The sequence below is a fragment of the Enoplosus armatus genome, chromosome 6 (genome assembly GCF_043641665.1).
Source record: "Enoplosus armatus isolate fEnoArm2 chromosome 6, fEnoArm2.hap1, whole genome shotgun sequence".
Taxonomy (NCBI): Eukaryota; Metazoa; Chordata; class Actinopteri; order Centrarchiformes; family Enoplosidae; genus Enoplosus; species Enoplosus armatus.
Window position 1 is genome coordinate 17,862,393 of NC_092185.1, and position 26,447 is coordinate 17,888,839.

General features: G+C 41.7%; 1 protein-coding gene across 1 annotated transcript in view; it reads left to right on the top strand.

Moving 5' to 3' along the window:
* brsk2a (BR serine/threonine kinase 2a) overlaps nucleotides 1-26,447 on the top strand; it is a 152,135-nt gene that overhangs the window by 97,009 nt on the left and 28,679 nt on the right. The window contains exons 3-5 of the mRNA XM_070906877.1: nucleotides 11,265-11,350; nucleotides 14,369-14,509; nucleotides 24,533-24,649. Coding sequence (XP_070762978.1) covers nucleotides 11,265-11,350; nucleotides 14,369-14,509; nucleotides 24,533-24,649 — 344 coding nt within the window. The remainder of the gene's footprint in view (nucleotides 1-11,264; nucleotides 11,351-14,368; nucleotides 14,510-24,532; nucleotides 24,650-26,447) is intronic.

A 26,447-nucleotide genomic window follows, 5' to 3' on the forward strand; every position in this document is an offset into this window, starting at 1 on the left:
CACTCTACAGTCCCCAAGCCCAGAGAGAGAGAGAGAGAAAGGAAGAGAGGGAGAGGAGGGATGAAGTGCAGGATGAAGGGAGATAGAGGGGAGGGAAGAGTGTGTGTGCGTGTGTGTGTGTGTGTGTGTGTGTGTGTGTGTGTGTGTGTGTGTGTGTGTGTGGGGGGGGGGGGGGGGGGTGAATGTGAAGTTAGAACACTTTGGATGGATGTCTTGTGAAGTAGAAATCTCTACATAGCTACGCTGTTTTTATGGGGGTTTATAGTGCTGTGAGGTTACTTGTCATTTGCTGACTCTGTCCATGATGTCAGTCACAATGTTGCAGATGAGAAATGTGACAGTGAGAGTTTTTGGAGATGGAGGAGCCTGCAGTATAATTGTACCCTGATGCAAATACATGAAGCACTATGCGAAGGACAGGACGGAAGAGAGAGAACAACAGAGCAGTGCCACAGCCAGGATAGACAGCTGCATTACCTACAAAAAGATGGCCTGAAATATAAGGACAAGATCAAAACACGATACGTGCCGTTTAAATATGTGATGTTAATTTGTGTAATCATGTAATTTGTGTAATCTGTAGAACAATTTCATTCAGGACGACTGTATGACACAGTGGTATCCAAGTTTTAAATGCACGGCATCTAAAATAACAACTCAGGACTATAAAGAGGCAGAGAAAAGCAAGGAATAAAGGTTGCGCACACCAACCGTCAGGAATTGTGGTGGGCGGGTGAGGAGCAGAATGCCACGGCCGCAGATGAATCACACAAGGTCTAATCTTGTTATCCCGACACCTCGCTGACAGCACTGTAGCTTTCTCTCTCCGCCATCTCTACTATTCCCTCCTAATGATTATAGATTGGCCATTCTCCCCCATCTCTGTTGTGCCGCGACTGGGTTGGATATAGAAATGCCTCCGACATGCGCAAGTCCTCTTTAACTTTATGTTGTGTGCATATGTGTTTGTGTCTTTGTGTGCACGTGTCTACGCGGCTACAGAGACAACGCAGACACCCCTTGAAATAAATGGGTTTCATATGTTGTGCCCCTGTGCGTTGATCCATCAGCTTTATATGGTGCTGAGCCAGAAGCCAGGGCTTAACACACAGTTTGAGCTTAACAGGCTGGCTGCACAGAAAGACTACCAACTCTGTTTCTCTTCTTCGTTTACTCATTTTTGACCCTATGTTTGCTTCAAATGTTGCGTGAATTTAAATTTTTGCAATAAAAAAAAGTGTAGTTGCATGCTATTGTTTGGGTTAATCAAATATGTAGATTATAGATATTTTACGGAACAAAACCATGAGAAAGTCAATCTTTTCAAAGCCTTACAAAGCCCTTTTATCTGTTATCAGTCAATATGAAGGTCACTCAGCATTCTACGTCCTAATTTGGTTTCCAATCACCACTCCCAAATCAATGTGCATCTATGTTTTTCCCCAAGTCTTTATTGAGTGTCGGTGAGGCTCTGGTGAAACGGACATGGGGGATAGATTTTTGCTACAGGGCACAAGATGTTTGGAGATTGTGAAGAAATGTCAGCTTTTAGCCTTACCTGTGTCACATTATGTTCCATGCTAAATACCATTGACTAGAGACACCAAACATTGGGCTTTACACAGTTCTGCCTGGTACTTTGGGATCTAGCACATCCCGGAGAGACGTGTAAAAGCGTTGCTCACTGTGGTAACAAAGCTCATCAAACGCACACAGTGTTGTTTGACTGATTTTACCTCTCATATGTCTTATCGAGATAAAACAGAGATGGAGTGCAGACAAAATAATGAAATGGAGGATAGCAGAACACAAGATGTAGCGGGATCCCCCATTGAGCTCGACAGGAGACAGACAGACGTCTAAACCGATGGCATTTGTTTCTCCTCTTCAAAGGCAGAAGCTGCTGTGTTGTCAGATAGATGAGAAAGCTTTCTTTGCTTGTTTTTATTTGTTGTTGCTTTGGTGTTGCTTTTCCTTTGTGAGCAAAGGGCACATTTTATCCAATTCTTCTAACCCTTAAGTGGAGTGATGCTTTCACGGGGAGATCAGCAAAGTTCCCCTTCAAAGTTTAGTTTTCTTTTTTATGCCTTTGTTTATTTCATTGTTTTGCACTGGGATTTCTTACCTCTTTATGTTACCTGTGGACCCACTGAAGTGTATTTTATGTGTGCTTCTTTTCAGCCACTGGGTATTATGATCATCTTTTATCTGTCTTGTTTGAGTAGGGACGGATAATTGAATAGGTACATCATGTTCCCTTGAGAGGTAAAATGTACTCCATTTTTACTCCAGAATCTGTCTTTTTATATCACGCTGCTTCCATTTAAAGACACAAACTTCCAGTGCCCTGCATCTCAACATGATGCCTATCAGTATGTGTTTGTGAGGGATTTTATTCGACTGTATATTGGCCTGTGCCCTGGCTTAATGTGAGATATCCACCTGCAGCACTTTGCCCTTGTCTTCATTAACACTGAAAAATGCACAAATACATACAAAGTAGCTCTGGAGAAAAAAGCTTTACTGGTACAGTGTTGTGGAATTTTAAACATTAAGAAGATGCCTGTTCAGTCTTGGTTCTATAATTTAGTGGGTGCGTGTGTGTTTGTGTATGTGCAATGCTGTATGTGGCATTGTAGCAGAGCTTTGCCGCACTATAACTGATGGACAATGAAGTATGTCACAGTTTCTGACAACTGTCATCTCACTGGCAGCAACAATGCTGTGGTATGTCTACTCATACACCCTGCCATCATTGTAACTGTGCACACATGTATCTCTGTGTGCAAGGCATACGTACCATAAATGACACCATGATTGACAGCTCCATGACCATTGTCTAGTTGCTCAACAAAGACTCACACACACACCTACCCAACCACACACTTACACACACACAAGGTTCTGTCTGTCTTCTCACTGCAGGATTTGGTCTTTAATAGTCTCACATCAGCCAGGCAGGGTTGTGGGCTGAATCACAGCATGTAGACAAGCATGCCCCAAAGAGCACTGCCAACAATGCTACTTACTTGCACACTTACACACACACACAGACTATGTAGTCAAGTCAAAGTTTACTACAGCCCAATATCACAAAGTATGTCTCAAAGGGCTTTACATAAAATAAAACAATGATAAACAACATAAAAAACGATAAAAAATGAGGTCGAATACAACAATATGCACATAAAAACTCCTGTGCATTCATACCTGGATACATGTACAAAAATGTATAACATACGGTACATATATGTAACCATGCGCATTGGTTATGGTAGAGGGCTATGCATGTACTCACAGAACTAGAGTTACATCCATGTAACGCCTCTGTATTCAACACATCTCTTTATCTCTTGATTATGCTGTTAGCTAACTTCCACAAGGCTTGAACATTGTGCACAGGCTACATTAATTTGTGAATCTGGCATAAATTTAGCATACATTTTTAGCTGTTGCAAATAAACATGGAAATTGGTTAAGACTTGGCGGTGTTAATGAGTTTGGGACAGATCCTGATGTATATTTGGGCTTTTGCGGTCAATGTGTTGAACATCTAAAGCAAGACACTTTTAACTTCATCAGCTCCTTCATCTACATCCCCACGGGGATTGTTTGCTAATGACTCTGTTGTGCTAACACGCGCTCAAGAACAGGCTCTCTCCCTCCCTTTCTCACACTCATACAAACACTGTGCATGCCCACAAAGCACAAGCACATGCATGTGAATACATTCAGCCACAGTATACTTTTTGCACATGTTGGTTTGCCAGACTTTGGGTAAGTTAGTATTCATGCACAGTGCCATCAGAGCACAAGATTCTGCCTTTTATGCAAGGCATGCTCAGTGTAAGACCTAATTAACAAGTGCGGAAGCTGAAAGAACTCCCTGATTACATTATTAGAGCTATTTTGAACTTATTTACAAAGTTTCAAACTCATTTGGGTTAATTCAGTTGACCAGTCTCACCTACTGACCTGTTCCATTATTGACTCCTCTGTCTGGCTAACTATTGACCAGGCTCATGTGTCAACGAATAGGCCATGTATTCATATGTAGAGATAATTAGTTGAGTGAGTGAATCACTGTTAGCTCATCACCACTATCCCCCTTAATTATTGCACTAAATAATCTTCATTACTCATTCAATACTCACTGTCTGTGTTTAGGTTGTTTTCACATAACTTTGCATTTATCAAAACCAGCACCAGTGTTCAAATAGGTTTGCTTGTGTTGTATTGTATAGTCAGGTCACATTTCTTCTATTCTGAGCAATTAATTGAATGTCCATTGGTTTAATTTTTTGATTCATTTACATCTTGTAACAGAACCTTACTTTACTGTAGTTTGTGTCCACTTTACATGCCAAAATCACATCATGTTTTCTATAAATGAACGTTTTTCAAAATGCACAAATTCTTTAGTTATTTCTTTAATTTTGTTATTTTTAAAGTGTTTTTTGTAAAGGAGTGCTCTGGAATTATACAGTAAGACAGTCAAATAGACAGCAGCATTTTAATCACCCACATTTACATCATCGGTATTTTAATTTAAAGTTGGCAGCAGAAAAGGAAAAGATGGCATTTAATACAAATTTCTCCAGAATCCTCAGAGGATCCAATTTTATCCTCCTGTGCCGTACTTCAGAAATAATTCCATCTACCTCACATGCAAATATAGGCGACTGTAGGTTATTAGATTTACACTCTTATAACTGATATAGATGACCTTCAGATCTAATCATTACATTCTGTTCTGCGCTCTCTTTCCTGTCTGTGAAAACCAGTTCATTAATCCACATTTCACATCTCCACACAATCCAAGGTCACCTCAGCAATCTTCTCATATGAAACATCCCTCGCTTGTAGAGCGAGTGACGGAATGTGTGAGTTGACGAAAAGACACTTCAGACGACCGACACAAAAACATGGCTGCCAAAGGGATCCACTGCCTGCCCGTCACTGATAAATCACTCATCCTGCAGATGGTTTTTGTACAAACACATGCTCGGCCATTCACGTATTCTTACACACACAAACACACACCTTTTACCCTCTCCACCAGCCCGTCCCACTCCATCCCACCCATCAGCCCATGCAGTAGATCTGAAGAGGTTCATGATTATACACTTTGACCCCAGGGTGTGGAGGACCTCTGCCATTAGACTCTATTACGACCAAGGTTATCCAGGGACATGTCTGTTAGTGTGAAATGATGTGGCCTGCCACTGGTCTAAATGACAGCCTGATGGATCTGTCAGCAGCACAGGCATACATCACAGACATGATTAGAGAAACAGAATAAATGAAGGATAGGAGAGAAGGAGGAAGAGGAGAAGAGGTGTCAGAATTGGTCTTGGGTGGGAAGGGATAATGAGTAAGATTTGAAAGGGTGGGAGATGGATAAAGCTTAAGGACTAGCGCTAGCAGAGACTATGTCCACATCGATTTACATGTCTCTGGCATTGATCAAACTCCCCCGTGTAGGGAATTTACCTCCTCTTCACAAAGGATGACTGATACAGTGATTATCAGAAAAACCTGCTGCACTCACTGTTTCCACGTGTGTTTACATGTGTGCACATGCGTTTGTGTATTTGTGAGGTCCACAGGGTGGAGGGAAACAAGAAAAATGAAAGTAAGAGAGATTCCCCTTTTTTTTTTAGTTCAATGACTTTGACTTGAATAAAATCATACAAATATGATTTTATTTGTTTTGCTCTCAGTGGAGACTTGGCTCGGTAGTGGGAGATAACACAACTACCTAACGCACACACTCCCTCACCAAATACTGGAAAATCCACCGCCCCGAGCCTGTCTCAGTCAATTTATGAACCAATTTTGGATAAGAAGGTTCTCCCAGGAACACATGTTAATATCATCTTGAAGGGAGTGGCCATGCCCTGCACACCAAGTAGAGGAAGAGCACATGAACACACACCTTGGGACAGACTTGGCTCTTTGTGACCAATGTTTTTCTACCAGAGTGTAATAAGTAGACTGTGTGTGTGTGTGTGTGTGTGTGTGTTTGCCCTTGAAACTGATACCTCCTGCTTACAAAGACTGACATACAGCACTCTACAGCCACTAAACGCCTTACCATTTACATGCATGTGTAAGCACGTACACAACTATACACACATGCATGCATACACACCAGCTTGGCTACCCTCTGTTCCTGGCAGAAAACACTGATTCTGCCCTACTGGCTCACTGACCGACATATGGATGGATGGAGGTGGCTCATGGCTTGCCGTGATCAGTGGTGTGTGTGTGTGCATCATGCGTTAATGTGTCCACATGTCACAAGTATGAATGGATGACAAGCTGACTGGTTTTGTCTGTAAGCCAGTGGCCAAGCTGTGCTGTCTCCTCCCCTTCTGCTCACTGACAGTTGGACCCACGTCCCCTTCTCTCCAGCCATTACCCCATCCATACCTTACCTCTCCGTCGCCCATATGTCATCTGATCTATTTATCTCCTACGCAATTCTATTCTTTTTTTTTGCTAAAAAAAAAGCTTTTTTTAAAGCTAAAATGAAACAAATGAGATACAATTAACGGAAGGAACATGAAGAAATTCACAATGTCAAAGATAAAAATGATGACAGAGAAAAGAAAACTTTTCAGAAGATGTAATTTTACCAAATGAGAAAAACTTAAGTTTAGACCACCGTATCTTATTCAAAGTTGACCTCTGCTAGTACAATGGTGAGGAAGATGATGGAAAACAGTAATATAATCAATTGTGAAAAGCTGAAGTTTCTGAAATAAAGCTGATGGGGAGCAAGGGTTTCACTGGCTTACGATTCTAACAAAATGGTTTTGGAGGAAGAACATTTTATGAAGTGTTGTAGAAAATATAATATATATATGTATATATAATATAATGTTATTGTATGAAAAGTAAGGACAAGCTAAAGAATGATAAGGGGGATGAAGAGAGTGTTTGTCCACATAATGTCTTACATGTCAGAATGGCAACCATTTATACTAACAAATAGTCTTCTTTTGGAAATATGATTATTTAACTATGAATACGGCAAGTCATAAAACCATATTTCAGGAATTTAAAATGTTGTGATTCACTATATCGAAAGCTTTTGGAAGATCTAGCATTGTGGTACAAATAAACTCACTGTTGTCAACTGCCCTAGATATTTTGTCCGTCAGATGAGGCAAAACCACGTAGGTGGAGTGGTGTCTCATTACCTTGACTGTCAGATGCTTTTAGCTCCTCACATTGCCGCCTCATCACCTTACCTGTTATCATTTCACTCTCTGTGGGCTGTTTGGTGCATGGCGCTGCTAAAAAGGTTATCTTTTCCCCGTGTTGTGTTAATTAGCGACAAAAGAGGCTGCAAGACTCAGGGGGGCACGAGCTGGCACTGCCACTGTGCTCTCTTTCTGTCTGTCTCCACTACACTTCTCTTTTAGTCTTCTCCATTGCAGAGAATTACATGGCTAATGCTTCATTCCTCTGTCTCTCTTTTCTTTTTCTATCCGGCCAACAGCTCTTGCATGCACAGTGGCTCCCATGTTAGCATATAGCCACCCCCGTTTTTTTTTTTTATCTGACACACATGGCTGCCCTGTTGACTTTGATACTCAGATCTCAGTATCAAGGGACCATTCACTCGCTCGCCTGGGGGAGGTGACAGAAATGTCTGTGTTTTCCTTCTGTGAGCGAGAGAGAGAGAGAGAGAGAGAGAGAGAGAGAGAGAGGCGAGAGAGAAAGAGAGGCGAGAGAAAGAGCGCTAGATGCAATAAGTGGAGAGTGAGAGATGACAGAGCCTGTGATCCAATATTTTCCCCTCTGAGATTTTGGGCTGGTTTCTCTGTTCAGTCGCTCAGTGACATTGTGACATGAATCTAATCTTTTTGCATCTTTTGTTGTTGCCTGGCTGTCTTGGATCCTCTGTCCTCTATCACCGGACTCTTAGCCATGGTGATGAAACTATTGATGTCGCCAGTCATTTGTTTGCTCGTCCATTCAGCCATTCAGATGCAGGGCTGTAATTTAAAGAATCAATAGCGAGCTGATGGAGCTATGCTAAACTGGCTCTCATCCCCTGAATTTGGAGTGACAAATGTGAGCACCAGTGACTGTTTAGGCCCAATCTTCCCAGTCCCCCTCTCTAGCACCAAGGCTTGTTCCACTTTTGTATTATAAAATACCATCTGCACCTGCAAATTACACCATAATTACAAGTAATAAATCACATTAGGCGTACTTTCAAACACAACAACATCAAAATTAAATTCCAGGGTGAAGAAAACGGTGCTCTAGCTTTTAATTTGGAGGAACAGAATGCAGTTTCTTGGAGCCTGGCAGTAGGACGTCATGTTTTATCATCAATCACACAGCTTCAACCATCTTAGTTGTGGTTAACACCTTAACCGCAGTGCCAACCTATTGATCCATTTAGTGTGGCAGGATATGACACTGATAGGAAACCGTGTGGGTCAAAGCATTGCCAATTAGCCCGTCCACCAACAGGCTCCTGTTCTGACGTCTTCTGCTAATGATGTCCACTCCACAACGATAACCACCGTACTGTAGAAGACAAATTATCTCCCCAGTCAAATAGCCAATTTGGATTAGTGTCAGTCTTGCGCTCTCGTCCGACCTCTTGTTTCCGATGAGATGCTTTTTTCGACCTTCTCTTCCTCTAGTAAAACTTGTGTGGTTTTCGAGAAACAAGAAAGAAAATGAAGAGAAGGTGTGTGTTCATCTGACCACCTGTCCATCTGTCCATGTGCTTATGTGTATGTGTGTGTGTGTGTGTGTGTGTGTGTGTGTGTGTGTGTGTGTGTGTGTGTGTGTGTGTGTCTCGGTGAACGGTGTCCAAGCGACTGCTAATAAAGGCTTAATGAAGTGCCATGGAGATATGGAGAGAACTGTCCACGCTCACAGATGTGAAACTTAATGAGAGAGTGTGGAGCCATGTACAGGAGCCAGGCCAAGAGAAAGGATGGCCACCTGGCATTTATACTGGCATGAAGTTGTGGAGGTGTTGGGTGTGTGTGTTTGAGGCTTTGGTTAGGAGTGAGAAAACAGTTGGTCACTGAGTGTGTGTATAAATGTTGTTGTTTATATTCCCCTACCTTTCTTTGTGTTATGCATGCATTAATAATCCATGCAAGTGAGGTGTACATGTGTTTGTCCGATCATTTCTTTTGACTGATAATTGTAGGCTATTTAATGAAACTGTTGTACTGCTAGAAAGAGCAAGGGTTGCTCCACAGATTTACATTAGTGTGTTAATCAACAGCTAATCTTGCAATAAGCAGGCAGTTGTACGGTTAAGTCTTCACATTAAGCCTCATTTCTCTTATTTCAATTAACTAAAAGGAGGCGTTTAGAGGAAGCTTAGGAAGCCAGCTGCTGGCTCTGTAGCATTTCGACAGCTCATCTCTTCCTGAGTCCTGGGTAGCATTAGTCTCTCTGCAGGGAGCCCTGCTGCCAGCTAGCTAGCTAGCCACAATGGGCCCATTCTTAACAACACACCTTAGCCTCAGGTGAGAAAGTGGCATGGTGTAGCGCTCATTAGTCTCTGGATTAGCCCTGATTAGCCTAGCCGTTACTCCCACTGACACTCCATGCTAATGTTAATTATGCATTTACCACTTTACCCTTTTAGACAAGCTGTGTGCCTAGCTTTATTAGCTTTATATTCTCCCATGACTCTTTCTTGGCCACAGCTTCAACACCAGTTGCACTGCATTGCATTTTTCTCTTCAGTGACTGAATATAGGCCAATTCAGCAGGTTTTTATCATACACTTTTCGACATGTTGCTCTTGATAAGGATTGGAGATGGGGACACTGCTGTTTGGGCAGAATAATCATCAAAAGTGTGTCGAGAGAGGGTACAATACCTACCTCAGAGCATAATTAAGGGGCAGGAACTTGATTTTATGCCCCGTCAAGCAAACAGCTTTGTGGGAGTTTAACAATAAACATAGTTAGCTGGCAGATCAGAGCTTTTGACTTTATTTCAGTTGAGTGTTCATAAGGCAAAGCCACAATGAGTGTGACATTAAAGCAGCGTGAAGGCTGTCACAGGCAAGTGACAAAGTGAAATTGACTTTGATGAGATTGAGATGAGGCAGAGGAGCCTTTAACTCCCACTGTCCTTTCATCCCCATCATTGTCAGTCAAAGCTAGACACACAGAGGGAGGAGGAGAAGATGGACAAGAGAGGTGGAGGGGGATGAGCAGATAACCGCAAGCAGAGCAGGAGAGGAGCACAGGGGGCTGAAGATTAGTGGTGGCTTCTGTCGAAGTAGGTCCCATGCTGATTTTCAGTGGCAGCTGTACATGCTGACTACCACGTCCGGGAGATGCTGACACAAATCCAAACTGATCTGCTCGATTTCGGTGGAATTCAACTCTCACCGGTCTCGCAGTAGGCTATATATGTCTCTCAGCAGCTCTGTAAGCAAAAAGAACTTAGAGACTTGTGTGAACTCAGCCGTCTGCTTGTTGTGTTTATATGTACAGCCACTGTCTCGAACTGACTACAGTTGATGTACCTGAGTGGACATTTTGACCCCATTTCACCCACAGGCTGTACTCTTAGTGGACAGAAATGTTCAAATGTGGGATGTCTGACTGTGACAGGTTATTCTACTTCATGTTTCTTATCTAACCAAGCTGATTTATGTTCACCTCAAGCAAACCACCGGATTACGAAATGTGATTGCAAAGTATTCAGCAAGGCTTGTTTTGTGAGAGAGGAGAGGACACAGTTTTTGTAAGATAAGACAAACGCAGCCTGTTTTCCTTCAGTTTTTGAAGCAAACCATATTTTCCACCTGAGATAGCAGTGCTTGCTGGCCTGGATGCCAACCAGAGTGTGGTCAAAGCTTATCTCTTGTCCTTTCTGCCAGCAGAAAGTGCCAGTCAGCTCCTTTTATTGGTTTACTTATTCTTCTTAAGCCCTTGTGCTGGTTGTGTGAAGTGTTATTACAGATTGCTGCCTCTCAGATTTGTCTCTTCAACAGTGACCTTCACAGGTAACCTCAGAAAAACGATTGGTAAGAACTCATCACAGGCTATTTTGGGGTCAGTTGGTTTGTCTCCTGAGTACTTCAGTTTTGGCAGCAGTGAGAGGAAAGTTGCAGTTTAAGAGGGCAGATTAGGACAATTGGTCCTAGAGTGCCTTTAGGAATTTAGGAACTTAACTCTGTTGATGTTACACTAATCAAATCTCCCCCCTCCCTCCCTTCTCCCTCTTTCCCTGTCTATCCCTCTCTCATACAGGTGGAACGAGAAATAGCTATTCTGAAGCTCATAGAACACCCGCATGTTTTAAAGCTACATGACGTCTACGAAAATAAAAAATACTTGTAAGTATCACCAGTGAATTGTGGTCCAGTTCTGATTTATGTAAAACATACTGAATCAAAAATATACTGCACACACTAAATGTTTGTAAGTTTGTATTAAAAACTTTAGTGGCTCACAAATATCATTACTATCTATTACTGAGGGCCCTTTTGGGTGCCAGAAGATTGGATTAGCCCGCAGAGCAGTTTTGATTGGTGTATTATGATCGGAGAGCAACAATGATAGCCTTGGAGGGGCGGAGGCTCCATTAGTATTGGCATGAAGCATTTAATTTGGTCGGGCACGCTAGGGGACTGCTAATAGGGGGGAGGAAGTCTCCGTAATGTAAACACCATGACACGCTTATCAGAGGCAACACCATTGCATTAAGAAACATTAGCCGCGGAGAGTGGCAGCCGCATTAGTCTGCTGCAGCGGCTGCACACACACACACATGCTCGTGCAGGCACACACATAAATCTATTTGCTAACTTTAACAGTGGTGTGTGACAAGCCCATCAGTAGTTTATAGGAGCCCTCTAGATCTACAGAGGAGTGTTTGTCAACTAAATTGAATTAGTTCTCATCTTGAGGTTACAGGCCAAATGGGATTGGACATGCAGTACTGTACATGTCATCCTTTAAGATGATAGGAATAGCAGAATATTGTGATTCATCCTATAATTGGATTATTAAAATCACATTTTGTGCCCATTGCTTCATCACTTTTGACAGTTGGTCACTGGCAGCGTCACAGAAGACGAACTGCTTTACATTTGTACCACCAGTGACTCGAGGACACTCTTCACATCACTGGTGTCATTTTAAAATTGATATTTCACTTGAAAGGCAATAATTGTTAAACATACAGGGTGTTATGAGCTTGCTGTCCCAGAGCTTTTAAGATTTATTATGCTGCTGGCTTTTAAACTGGTGTGGTGTGTGTGTGTGTGTGTGTGTGTGTGTGTGTGTGTGTGTGTGTGTGTGTGTACAAGAGGTGAGGGAGAAGTGGAAGGAGTTTGATACATAGCCCACCAATATTTTATTTATGGATATTTCATTGCTTGAAATGAATGAATGATCACATCATGATGTTGATATAAATTATGCTTTTGAGAATGAAAAATGGTTGCTGAAAAAATGCTCAATAGTCTGAGAGACCATAATGCATATGAGTGCACTTGATTTGTAAGAGTGTTGCTATGAGCTGTTTTATTTCAGATTTTTGCTGCAGTGCTGGAAAGGTAACAAAATGATTAATTGTAACACATGCAAGACAAGTTCTTTTAAAGCTTGCCAAGCTACCAATGGGAAACAATGAGGCCAAAGCTGTTACGGTACTGTACAGTATTAACAGTGAATCATTAAAAGAATCTTAGAAGCAATGCAAGAGCAAAGTATATAGCAGTTCATTTTAAGTGGTACTACAGTGATTTAGTATGGCACTTCTATTAAATTGGGGTACTTGCAAAAAACGGATTAAAAAAGGATGAATCAAAATCTGTGCAGCATAAGATATCCTGACCCAAGTGTGGGTCAAGCTGTAAACATGCTGGATCCTAGCCTCTCTTTATTAGACCAACCCAGCCTGGTAAAAGCCCACTTAGTTCAGCCCTGCTTTTTAACACAGATTTTCCACTTGTAGTCTCTAAATTGAGATAACTGACATAACTAGTTTTCTTTTTTTAGAAAGCTCCCCCCAGAGCCACATAAAATATTTGAATAATTGGCAGAGTAGTACTACAGATGAAAAGCGAACTGATCGTGAGAGAGGGGTGCCCCTTTAAAATGCTACAATTATAAAACAAATAACAGAACAAACAACAGTATTTGGTGGAATTTAAACCATGGTGAAAGATTATATGAAACTGAGTTCATTCTGTTCGTGCAATTCAAATATGTGTATGTTCATGTTTTTGTAAATGTATCAATGTGTGCTTACCTACTATGGTCTGGTTGTGAGCTATTGAGGTTTTGCCACAGCCAACGTTCTTTGGCTTTGAGGGTTTAGGGTTGTTTAGTGAGCACACACTTTGCAACACTATAGTGTAATCAATAAAAATGAAGAGTTGCATGTAGACGCACAGCAGGCAGAGAGAGAGGGAGAGGGAGGGAGAGAGAAGAAAGAGAGTATTTCACCGCCTGTCTGGGTTTCAATTTGTCCAAGTGAAGATGGAGGGAGTTTCAGCACAGGATATACGAGCAGGCCAGTCCGGAACAGGGGCAGGGCCCTGCTGGCTTTCGGCCCACAGAAGCAGCTTTAGGTCTGGGTCAGCAGTGATTCATCTCCTGCCTGTCCCCTTGGAGCCCCAGAACAGACAGACTATCTCCCTGACTGATAGTGTGTATATGCATGTCTGTGGAAGGTAAAAGAAGAAAGAAATTACAACAGAAGTATATGTACAGCAAGGAACCTTAGAGGATTTTCCAGTATCTCCCTATCGCTTGATTTACCGAGTGCTGGGACAAAGACTGTCACACAAGCTCACAGCGTCTATACCTTAGCAGAATTCACAAACTCCTAAATCCCTGATGTCTACGAGCTTCTCCCACAACTTTTCCATCTTTTCATTGTGTAATGCAACTATATCATCCCTCCGATGCCTCCCATTAGAGGTCAGAATGTGGAGTATATCAGAACCCTTCACATATATCGTAATATACTGTTGACACACTTCACTCTCTGACTGTGGGGACAGCTTACAGATGACAAAATGAAAAATAAACAGTCAACATGATATGACTTTGGGGAGATCAGATCATGGGCATTTTGGGCATTTTGTCTGTGTAGAATGGCTGTGAAGGAACTATCTTCTCCACATTGCTTCAGTTCTTACAGACCTCTGAGGTCAGGAGCTTTTTCCATTTCTTCAGGGCCCTTTCAGGGGGCTCAGTGGAGAAAACAAGTATTTGTTCATGTCCCTACAAGTGAAATCTTTCTTTTCTATATGTGTGTGTGAGAGTTTTTGTCCTGCTGTTCTTCACCTTGTTTTATCTTTATTTCTTGGACTGATTTCCCCTTTCTCTATTTCTCTCAGGTACCTTGTGCTAGAACATGTGTCTGGTGGTGAGCTGTTTGATTACTTGGTGAAGAAAGGCAGGTTAACACCTAAAGAGGCCCGGAAATTCTTCAGACAGATCATGTCTGCTCTGGATTTTTGCCACAGTCATTCCATATGGTAAGTGAAATGATCCACATGCAAAATGACTTGTTTTAGCAGCTCGTAATGTATATGTTGGGAATGGTTGGATTATACTGAATGAAGCAATCCCACCTATCCTCTATTGATGCTATGCATAGATGCTGGTCCTTGCTTTACGACATTTGGAAAACAAATATAATTTGACACAAATAAAGGAAGGCGATATTTAGATGTTACCATGCATTGATAAAGGTACATTAAAGTATAAAAAGCAAACACATAATTTGATTTAAGAAATTACAATAGTATGTTAGATCTACATGCAGACAAAAACATACCTAATATATGAAATGGAATCGCGTCTACATTTACTCTTATATTTTTGTAGTACAATAAAGTGGACTCACAGTGCAGTACACGTTCTGGTTCTGGTACGGAGTCACACTTTACATTAAGACAAGTTCACCGCGCCATCATAGGTTTCACAAAAATATCGGAGGTACTTAAACACCACATTCACTGTCTGCATAGAACCATCACATACATTTAAAAAGATAAAACAACCAATGAAAAATACCCAGGAGGTGTAACAAAGTAAATTTGGTTGTCATACAACATTGAACAAATAATAGTTCCCAAATATTGAATTCTAAAAAAAGATACCAATTCTTCCTGAAGTGAATCTACAATCTAAATTTCAATCAGGTTATTCATGGCTTTGGAGTGCTGTTTAGTTTTCAAACCAATGATTCGGTATGGAGATTACAGAACTGAGAAAACTTGATATTGCTTGTTATGAAAGTGTTTTTATCTCCTCCTTTAACATCTAGCTTAAACAGCTGAGCATGGTTGTATAATAGAAAGAGTCACATACACAGACACATATCGCCTCACATCTAAGAATATAAGTGACAACACACAGTACGAGCTATATTTCTCATAAGGAGCTAATAGGTTGCTTTGTAGCTTTGCAGCACAACATTGTTTAGGCTTTTGCATGACATATTGTAGATAGATAGATCTTTCAATATATATGAATATATCTACACATCTCTCTTTATGGTTTGGGCAGATTGGAATACAGATGGTCCACTTCTTTTCCAGATAATAGTGCTCAGGTATCATTGTTAGAGCTGAGCAGAAGTGACTCTTTTGTTAGTGCACAGTACATTTCTTTACTGGGCTCTGCTCAGCGTTGAAATATTATTATATTTGTTGAAATATGCTTCCAGGTATAGTTACTAATGTGACACATTGTGTTTGGCTTCAAGGGGTAATCTAACTGTTCATAGCTCTTAGACTAGAGGCAATCTTTTGTACTAAAGAAGTCAAACATGTCAGCAGGGACTGATTTGGAACGCTAATGTGTTTGTGTGTTTCTTGTTCGCGTGTAACGTGTGTGTTGTACGTATCCATTTGTGATACTAAAGCAGAGAGTGAGGCTTTTTTTTGTTCCTCTCCAGAGAGTGTATGACTTTGCTTTACATTTTGTCCTCATCAAGTGTATTTATTTTTACCTTGGTCACAAGTTAATCTCAGGCGATTTTGCAGAAGGGGTGGGGGGGGGGGGTGGGGGGGCAGAACTGCAGTCAACTAATTAGTAATCACATACCATATACTATACCGCTTTATTCTCTCAATCCTATTTTAATGCTGTTGTATTTCCTATTCAGTTACTAGTCATTGTGTTTATTGTACCCCCTTCTTTTACTTTACAGCTGGTGTATAAAATGTTTAAAGCAGGCAGATTTTTCACAAGTCAGATCTGCAACTACTTTTTTTCTGGTAGAGAAGACCAGATCAAGGGTGCAAATTTACTTGCATTTTTTATAAGAATTTGGAGGTCACCAACAATTAAAACATTGCCATTAGTTTGTGTCCTTGCTGCTCACACCACTATAATATTCACAGGCAGGGGCCTCAGATTACAAACATTAACATATCACCATAAAACCTTACAACTACAATTGCTCCGACTGCTACCCAGCCAGTCGACCCATGATAATAATTTATGTGATTCCATCATAACTTTTGCGCCAAGGCTATTGTGGCTTAGAGTGCTGGAGAGAGAGAGAGGCTTTCCTGCTCTTCTGTGCACACTCTACTATACTCGAAAGTTTCCTGAACAGCTTCCTGCTGATGATGAAGGGGAAAACCAAGCCGTTGAAAAACATGTTATTATGATATAATATTCCCTGGAACCTGGTGTTGAATACTACAGTAAATGCCTGGGAGATAGATTTGCATAATGTTGCACAGGCAATTAAAAGGAAAGAATTAAACTGATTTTTCATGCAATGATTAGGTACAGTTAAATGTCTGTGATTTGATATGCTTTGCATTTTTGCACAATATAGTTTATAGACGACGCAATTACATTTTGGCTGCTGCTATTTAATAATAAAGCTATTGTGGGAGCTGTTACACACAGGACGAGCTTGGGTCAGAACTACTTTACATTTTGCTGATTATCTGAGGATGGTGCGCTTGAGTTTGTTTTATTGTTTGAACTATCTAACAGGTAGTTGATGGATTCCATCTTGAATAAAAAAAAAACAGAAGATAACTGTTGTACCACTGGAAATTGAACAAAACTGTCCTACCTAAGGGAATGAAAGTTAGAAGTCTTTTATCAGTCTGTGTAAATAACTGACTGTGAGAACAGATTAGGCCAATTAGTAGAAAGCATCTGGGACTGACATTAAGTGCATGCACACACATAGATTATCACAGCTCTTCAGAAGATTCACGAGCAGATTTATCTCTCCCTTCCTGTTTTACTTTGCTGCTGTCTCTCTGTCTTAGCTCCTCAAATCCCCTCACTAACACTCTTTAGAAAATGATGCCTTGTAAATTTATCATGAGGAGGATTATTTGGGAGTGTTGCTGCGCCGATTCGCCCTCCTTCCAACCTCAATTAGGGGCAAACAGACTGACAGATGCAGACCTTCTCACCTCCCTTCCATACCCACTAATGAGATCCCAGCATCCCCTCAATAAAAAAGCGTTTCTGCAATCATTTCTTCCATTTCTACTTGTCTGCGCAGGGGATCTACACAGGCCATTAGAAGTGCTGCCTTTTCTCTGTGATTCACCATGCAGAGGGGGGTAAACACATGCTCTTCAACCCTCCTTTTCTGCACACCTCCCATATTCGCTTCTTCTCAATGCCTCGTGCTTCCGCCCTCCGCCCACGTCCTATCCCCAAATATCTCTCTTGAGCCAGATGGATGTAAGTCTGGATGTGAATGAAAGAACGTAGAGGGCTGTTTATGACTCAGTGTTTCCTCTGCCTGATTCAGATCGCGCTCTGATTTAGACAGAGTTTTCTTTTTACGTGGAGGAGGAGAAAAGGGACAAAGTGAATAGCTGACGAGGGAGATGAGGCAAAGATAGGTAAGGGTAGGATAAAAACAGACAAGGGAGAGGAATCGTCAGTAAAAAGATATTTATAATGAATGCTGAGGCAGTGAGAGAAAAATCTTCATTGTATGTTAATATAGATCCAGTGTCAAACTATTCCCCTCTTTCCTCCTCACGAAGACTTGCCTTGTGTTTGGATATTATTTCTTAAGTCTGCCAAAGCGAGATCTGCAAACTTATGATTCAGATACACGGACAGACTGACTGACAGACTAGTTAGAACAGAGATGAGAGCAAAACCCACATATAATGTTATGACGTTTTATCAATCCTCGTGAAAACTTCTCTTCCAAACCCTCTGCAGGGATGTAAAAAGTACAGCTAGGAACAACTCTCCTAGAGCAAAAGGTCACAATAACAAAGTGGATGCTTCGAAGATGTAGGATAATATTGCAGGTAATTCACTCCCACGTTTACCTGAGCGGGAAACCCAACAACAGCTTCGGCTGCATCTTGTCAGTTTTGACATTCGACAAAATACACACCTGCTACACAGTATAGACTCTCCAGAGAAGTCGATGTGGCAGTCTGCCATAACTGCAAACACCCAACAGAGACACAGATTGATTACGAAGAGTAAAGTTTATTTTCCTTGAACACTTGACAAGCTGCTCGTGCTTTCCACCCAGCTTTTGAACCATATTAACAGATGATGAGAGGTTAAGTTTGAACATAAGAAAGAAAAATAAGAGAATGTCATTTAAATGACATTTGTCAATATCTACGCATTTGGCTACCTTTTTACTACACTTACCATAAAAAGCATTGTATGCTCTGATTTCCTGTGATAAACCTAATGCACAATGTTTCTATTCTCATGTGAGCAATGTTTCTCAAGTTGCAGTGAGACTTTACCCATGATAGAAGGTCACCCCTGTATCACTCCCCAATCATTTCAGTCATATGCTACATGCTTCACCCACATTTGCATGGGCATGAGCAAACACACTTGAAAAAAAACATCCACAGAAAAAGAGGCACAATTTCACCCTGACCACAGCACACTCTGTCCTCTTTCTCACCCCAATTCTGTTTGTTTAGTAATGACTCTGGTCTTTCACTTAACCCTGTAACCCCGCTAACAACCCCATGTCTGTGTGTTTAATAAAAAGTGGCTGTGTGTGGGTAAGAGATAAAGACTATCTGTCACATAAAGTGACTCCAAGGATCCCACCAAGACAGGCAGAGATTGCTTGTGCACATTGTCCATAAAGCTCGTAGCTTCACCACACATGCTCTCTCTCACACACACACAGACACACACATTCACACAGTCACACATCTTTTTATCCCCGACACTGATGTGCACATTATTACCGCCACCTACATGTGCACAAACAAACACCTGGTCCAGAAGTCACATTAAACCCACGCAGTGGCATAATCATGCACATCATCCACATCCACCTCTCTCTCCCACAGTCCTTCTGTCATTAGCTGCTTTATTCCTCTCTTCCAGGGGCTTAGACAGCCACATGCATCTGTCCATGTCATCACTTGCTTATAGCTCCACAGAGGAAAATAAAGCCAGCCACAGGTCCTTTTATTTGATCAACATTTATCTGACTTTTAGGGTAGGCAAAATTGCTGTGATAAATATTGTGATTTAGTACATTTTCTTTGTAGATAAAATAACCAGATGGAAATGCCTGTTTTTGACTGAACTAGTGAATTCAATCATTGACAAATAAAGGTATTTTATCCCAGTGATCCACAAAAGCCAAGTAAATTCAATATTGGTAATGTAACAAAAAATATTGAAGTACATCCGTAAAGACGGTGTAGCAGAATCTCCACTGTTTGTTCCCGTCCACCAGTTTTTATGCGTTTGTTGCTTTCTCTTTTTCTGCAATGGTTTAATGGCACCAGACCTAAACATTTGTGACACCAGCTGTTTACCTCGATGCTCCCAACTCCTAACATTAGCATTAAGGTAGTGGTTAAGTTCTTTTTTTATCTTATCTTTTTTTTATTTATTGTATTTCTATTTTATTGTAATTTTTATGTATTGTAATTTTTACAGCATGCTGCTCATGTTAGCCTTTTTGCCTTCCTCCATCCACTGTACATCCATCCCTCTATCAATAGTCGCCCGTGCCCTTGTGGCTGTTTGTGGCTGTGTTTGTTGACATTCTTAGGAGAGTTTCCCCAGATGACAGTCTGTCTGTCTTCCTCCCTGCAGAAAGCCTGTACTTATAGCTTATCATCATTACGGCTGATGGCCGCTAACAACACAGAATGGAAATATGTTTTCCCTCTCTCTGCTTGTCTTTTACATTTTTTTCCTCTCCAGTTAAAGCATTGAGGTGTAACTGGGTGAGAGGAGGGAAGTTGCTGTTGAGAGTAGGTGGAATGGAGAAATGGAAATGGGATGGGTAAAATGGGTATGGAAAATGGAGTTGGAGGAGGAAGAACAAAAATAGTAGGTTGGTTTATGGTGCTTGATTTAGGGGGAATGGGCTGGTGGTTATAAGGGGCAGTTTAGTAAGAAAGTTTGTTTGAATGAGGAAAGTTAATAATGAAGTAAACGGACGGAAACATAATGGGTTGTGAAGGTTATGTGGAGATTAAAGGTGAGAAAAGATAAACAGATATAGGTAATCTTTCTAATTTTGAACTGGCATAATGGACTATTTTAAGAGAAATTATGCACCACCATGGCTGCCTCTACTAGATGCCTGATGTTGTTATGGGTTTTTAATATCTATGCCACTCCTTCACTCCAATGCTTTTCTGACAGCATGTCTGTTTATTCTGCCTTGAAGGTCCGCTGCTCATCCTATCTTCCCCAGTCATACTCCTCTGGATTAAGAGCGAACGCTGGGTTGCACACACAGATTTGGCACAACAAACCTAATAGTTTGTTTATTACAGATCTAGCCAGCATTGTAATCCCACTTTTTAGTCACTGCATTACATGCAACAATGCATTACTTCCCCTGTGTTGCTCAAAACCCCATAGGAATAGATAGAAATGCCCCAGATGGCACAAGGAATGCTCTTGTAACCAGTCACTGGAGAGGCAAATCTTGAAAAAATCGCTGTGTGTGCCTTCATCTCAATTCTAATCCAGTTTAAATGCAAATTATATGAGAGGAGACTACTGAAATGTGTAGGGCACCAGTGTAAAGAGGCACTAACTGTTGTACTGTAGCTATCCGAGTGAACCACAAAGATCATGAAATGTGACCAAAGCTGGTACGATGTGAGAAAACAAATAAACAAACAATAAATAGTCAATGAGATTGGATGTAGCCTATACGGAATTTGCTGGTGCATGCTAATACAGTCAGGACAGTGTAGTGAAGGCCATTACCAACAATCAGTCCTTTCCTTGTCATTATCTAACTATAATAAGTTAAAGAAAGAGTTTCCTTTCTAAAAGGGATGAATAGTAACTGTGACCACACTTGAGTACCTTGCTCCCACTTGCACCCACCTGGCGTTGCTTTTTCATCTGTACCTTGAACAAAGTGTGTTCCAAATGTGGTACATGGATTTTTAACTTGGCTACTTTGAAGAAGAAAAATAAATTAACTAGTACATTCACCAACGACTTGCTTTAAGCAAAAATGCAAAAAACAGACCAATTCCATTAGACAGCAAAAAAAGAGTGAAAAAAGACAACTTCCCTCATTGCTCTTAATACACAATTAACCCCATTGGCTAATGAATGATTGTGCCTAGCACATCTAAGTCAGCAGTCAGAATGTTGTCCTCTTTTGCTAATGCGATAGAATATTAGCCTAAAGCATTTCAGTGAATGTGCTTGGTCTCTCTCTAATTGGGTCAACAGAGGCCTAAAAAAGTTTGAGAGAAAAAAGGAAAGATAGAAAGAGGAGGATGACACAGAGGTGCGCCGGAGGCTAAATGGCTTCATATCAACTCAACGATGGTTAAAAACCCCACTCCAGCTAACAATAATGGTACCAGGATAGCTTTAGTTCTTCATGAAAATGCAAAACAGGTGTGCTATCTTCCATGCATGTTAATATGTCAAAAAAGATGCATTTGAGCCATTAGTGTTAGTTTCAAGTGTTCTGGTTTAGCTAATTAGTGCCACATATCTTGGTGCGATAATACAAGCTTAACAAGAGGCAATATCAAACATGGAGCATGTAAAATGTCTCATGTTTGGAAAAGTATATTAAGTATTTAATTACAAAGCTGCTCATCACCATAAACATGTCTGGGATATTATAGGGATGTGAGCCCCAAGAGGAAAGACCCATTACAGCCTTCTGTAAAACAGAACATATCAGCATGGTACGTGTAAATGGTCACAGGCAATTAAGAGCTTGGTGTTAGATGGCAAGAATCGTGTCTAACAGCCCCACTGGGGCGTAAACCTTGCTCAGACAGCTTGTAGACACACACATGTGCCCTGTAAATTACACTGAAAGGCATCGAGAGCACTATGAGGCCTGTACCACACATCAAGGTAGAACTATGTAATAGGTAACAATATAAGCTAGCGCGATGGATGACAGTAGTCGGCCTTCCTTTGTTTTCTTTCGTTTTTCTGTTCCTTTCCTGTCCTGTGTTCCATATGGGCAGAGAGTACAAAACCTGTGCAAAACAAACTATGCACTTGTGGCATTTAGAGTATTTTGTAAAAAGCGTCTCCCCCAAGACTTGCCTGCAAGCTAGTGGTGCACAGCTTCCACATTTCTGCGAAGAAAAAAACATGGTTACATTCAAGTTATTGCAGCTGTTGAATTAGTTTTACAGCATCTCTGCCAGTATGACATATGAGTGCAACGCAGCGATATCCCAGCTGCAAGGCCTGCTGTGTGAGCAAGATTACAGTAGCAAAGTGCAGCCTAATGTGTCAGAGAGGCAGTTTAATGTCCTATTATTGATACCAGGGTCCTGACAACCAATGAAGCATCCAGATGCAATTTGTCCCATTGATGTTGTGTGCTGCGTTCTTTCTCTTGAGGTTTGGCTCTTTGTGTTTTACATGTGATAGGCCTGTGATTACACAATGTTTATGCCATGTTCATGGGTCTTTTAGGTAATGATTTAGGGTGCTTTTTTGTGTCAGAGGCTGACAGTTCAAGAGTACTTCGATATTTATGACTCTGTGGTTAAAACCAGGAGGTTATCTCCCCCATGATGTCAATAGGAAAACAGCGTCTGAACACTGGCTTAAACACTATCAGCGCCGCCGTTGCCATTGCTTTCATCACTGATGTCACACCAAATTATTTAACATCCTTCAGGCCCTCTCTTCTGGTGCCTGTATCTACAAAGTTACAATTTGACCTTCTGTCATATTTAAACTCCAGTCACAAGTGATTTGTAACTTTCAGCTGTCATTTTGTTGCCGGGAGAAGCATAATTTTTTTAAGCATTATTCCATCAGGCATGTTGATGAAGAGCACTTTCCTGGCATGGCGGAATAGAAGGAGACTTGTACATGTATTCGTACAACCACAGTCTCACATGGGGGGCCCCTTAGCGGTTCGATAAATGTTTGTTCCTTCCTCGTGTGCTTTGACGGTATTAGTTAAAAGACTAACTCTCAGGCTCCTGACATCACCGCCAAATGATGGTGGTGGGAATTGATAAAGGTTTTAGCCTAGGGAGATCTGTTTTAGATGCTATCTGTGTTTTATTTCAATTATAGCAGAGATCACAGAGACTGCCAGTGTGATAACAAACCAACTGACAGCTAATCCCTCAGGACAGGAAACGAGTTGTACAGCAGCTGATGTCATCTAAGGTTAAACGTCCATTGTGATGAGGCACTCTTCAAAGGCAGACGCAACCAGCTATTGTTCCTCTCCCCTTTCCATCATTAGCCTAAAGAGAAGATGAAAGTTGAGTTCATGACATCCTGACAGCCCCGTGGCACTATAACTCTCCCCCTGATTACAAAAAGCATACAGGGAGGTAAGCAAGTATTCACATATGTAAGAAAGATGGATATATATGTGTATGCATACATGGTAGAAGCCTTGGTAGAAATCACAAAACATCACAATATGATGTAATACCCTAACCCAAAGCTAACGCTTAGTAGCTAATGCTTTTGAACAGTCTCTCATCAAGATTTTAACCGAGGTTTTAACCTCCGCCACAGCAACAGCATACGTGATATGACTAAGATCTTCCTCTCAGAGGTCCCTTTTAAGGAGGGAGACGATGTCCGCTGGATATTATCCCCCTTGCTGTGTTTAGTGGTAATGAATGGCAGCTAATGAACACCTCCTTTGCGGCTGGCTCCCCTTGACGCACTTTGCTCAGGCACTTTGCTGGTGGCTGTCTGGGAGATGAGAGGAAGGGGATGAGGGGCGAAGAGGGGAGGAAACAGAAGGAGAAAAGGACACAGCAGGAGGCTGTCACACCTCGTACCAGCCCAGCGCTGAGGTGAGAGCCCCTTAGTTTCAGCATGGACAGATCAAAGAGAGAGGTGTTGCAGAGAGGAGGAGGGCTCTCAGTAACAGGTTAAGATGCTGTGTTGTTCACAGTTGCGTGCATGGATGTGGATCCAAGCTTGATCCACAGGTGTTTGATAGATCTTGCTTCACACCTCTCGTTTCTCTTCAGTTTCACTAGTTTATACAACTTATGAGGAGCTCTTTTCATGTTTCATTAACTGTTTTATGTTTCTGTCTCAATATCTTTCAGCCACAGGGATCTGAAGCCTGAGAACCTGTTGCTAGATGAAAAGAACAACATCAGGATAGCAGACTTCGGCATGGCCTCCCTTCAGGTTGGAGACAGTCTACTGGAAACCAGCTGTGGGTAAGTAATATAGAAAACTTTGTGATGCTTTCTAATGCAATGTGTGACTCACATCCTCTGCGGTTGAAATTTAGATGATTCTGAGAATGTAAAAATAGGTCATCGTTGGAGGGCACATGGAGTTGCCCGTATGAAAAAGAGAGAGAGGAGAGATGATAGAAAATGATGAGTGGAGCTATCAAGCCCTCTGCTAGGTGCCGTGTCCTCAAAGCCTCCGTTATCGTGCAGTGTTGATCTCTTAAGGGTCGGTGACGGTCGGTGTCTCTCACAGAGTGTGCTATCTGGCTGTGAGCAGGGCCAGGGCCATGGCCACACATTACTGCTCTCCGTCTCCTCATATCTGAGGCTGAGTTTTATGATCTGGCAGTCACGACCATGCCAGGCCCATCAATCCCACAACGATTGTAATGAATTCGCTCGCAGGAAAAGTCACTTTCAAAGTCTTTCGAGTACGCTCATCCATATTGTGGGAGTGTTTTTATTTAACCCTGAAGTGTAGTGACAGTGGGCAGGGTCACATTCGTCAATAAAAGAAGCAACGGTGGTTTACTTTTAGGTACTGGGTCACTCTTACCCGAAATTCACGCTGGAAATGAGATGTCAACGTGAAGCAAATCAGCATTGTTTTTATTTATTTATTCTTTGTTTCCTGTGGATATTATGCTTTACAAGGCACACAAGGGGGAAAAAAAATCAATTTTGGAGCATAAAATGATGGAGGGGGTCACATATTGATGTGTCTGTCCGGGTTGGTTTGGATTGATACATCTGTAGATACAGGAAAATATCTGCTCAGAGAGAACAACACGACAGACATCTAAATCACTGTGTGGTATGGATAGCCCATTAGACGTAAACCAAGGGGTCTAGGGCTGTTTTTGCAGATTCTTGGGGAGAATCTTTGCTCTGTGGTTACACATGACACTGCGTGCAGGGCTGGGAGATAGAGAGGCCCTGTGACATCTGTCCCCAGCTCAGACCTGATTCTGTCCAGATTATACCTCCAAATCAGCCGCAACTGAAATTACACCCACTTGCATACACGCAATTTGGCAAACACGCATGCGCACACTGTGCTGGCAAGGCTTAGTTCATCCCTGACCTCTAGGACCCTTTGTCCTCTGCTTGTTTGGTTATCTCTCTGTCTGTCTCTGTCTGTCTCCCTCTCTATAATGCACATGCACGCACATGCTTAAATGTGTGTTCACACACACACAAGCATGCAGTTGAAACTGTTGCATAAGGTTTCCAGCAGTAGCGCAGTGCCTAAGCTCTCATGACTCATCGGTAGAGATCAGTCCGACTGAGAAAAGGGTGCATTGCTATCTGCAAGTAAAATGTGCACAATTGAGTCATTCTGCAGCTGTGATGACCACATTGGAGTGTTTCCTTTTCCTAGAAAGGCCACAGAATGCGACAGCTCAGCTTTTTTTGCAGTATCCTTTAGACCAACCGTATCTATATTTGATTGTATTCTGCTTCCACTCTGAGCAATTCTGCCATCCCATCCAGGTGCAGTGCATCTGCTTAGTCCCCCACACACATTTACAAAGTTTTAAAGGTACATATTGCAGGTGGGAACACAGAGCTGTCTTTACGGAGACACAGGTGCACAAAACACAAACTCCTACACACAGCGGAGAAAAGTTCTGTTGCTCCAATCTCAGCCCCATCACCATATCCTGCTCTGTTTGTGTGAGTGTGTGTGTGTGTGTGTGTGTGTGTGTGTGTGTCTCTATGTCGTCAACCTAATACGTATGAATGTGCCATACCCTGTGTGCGTTATTGATTATTCATG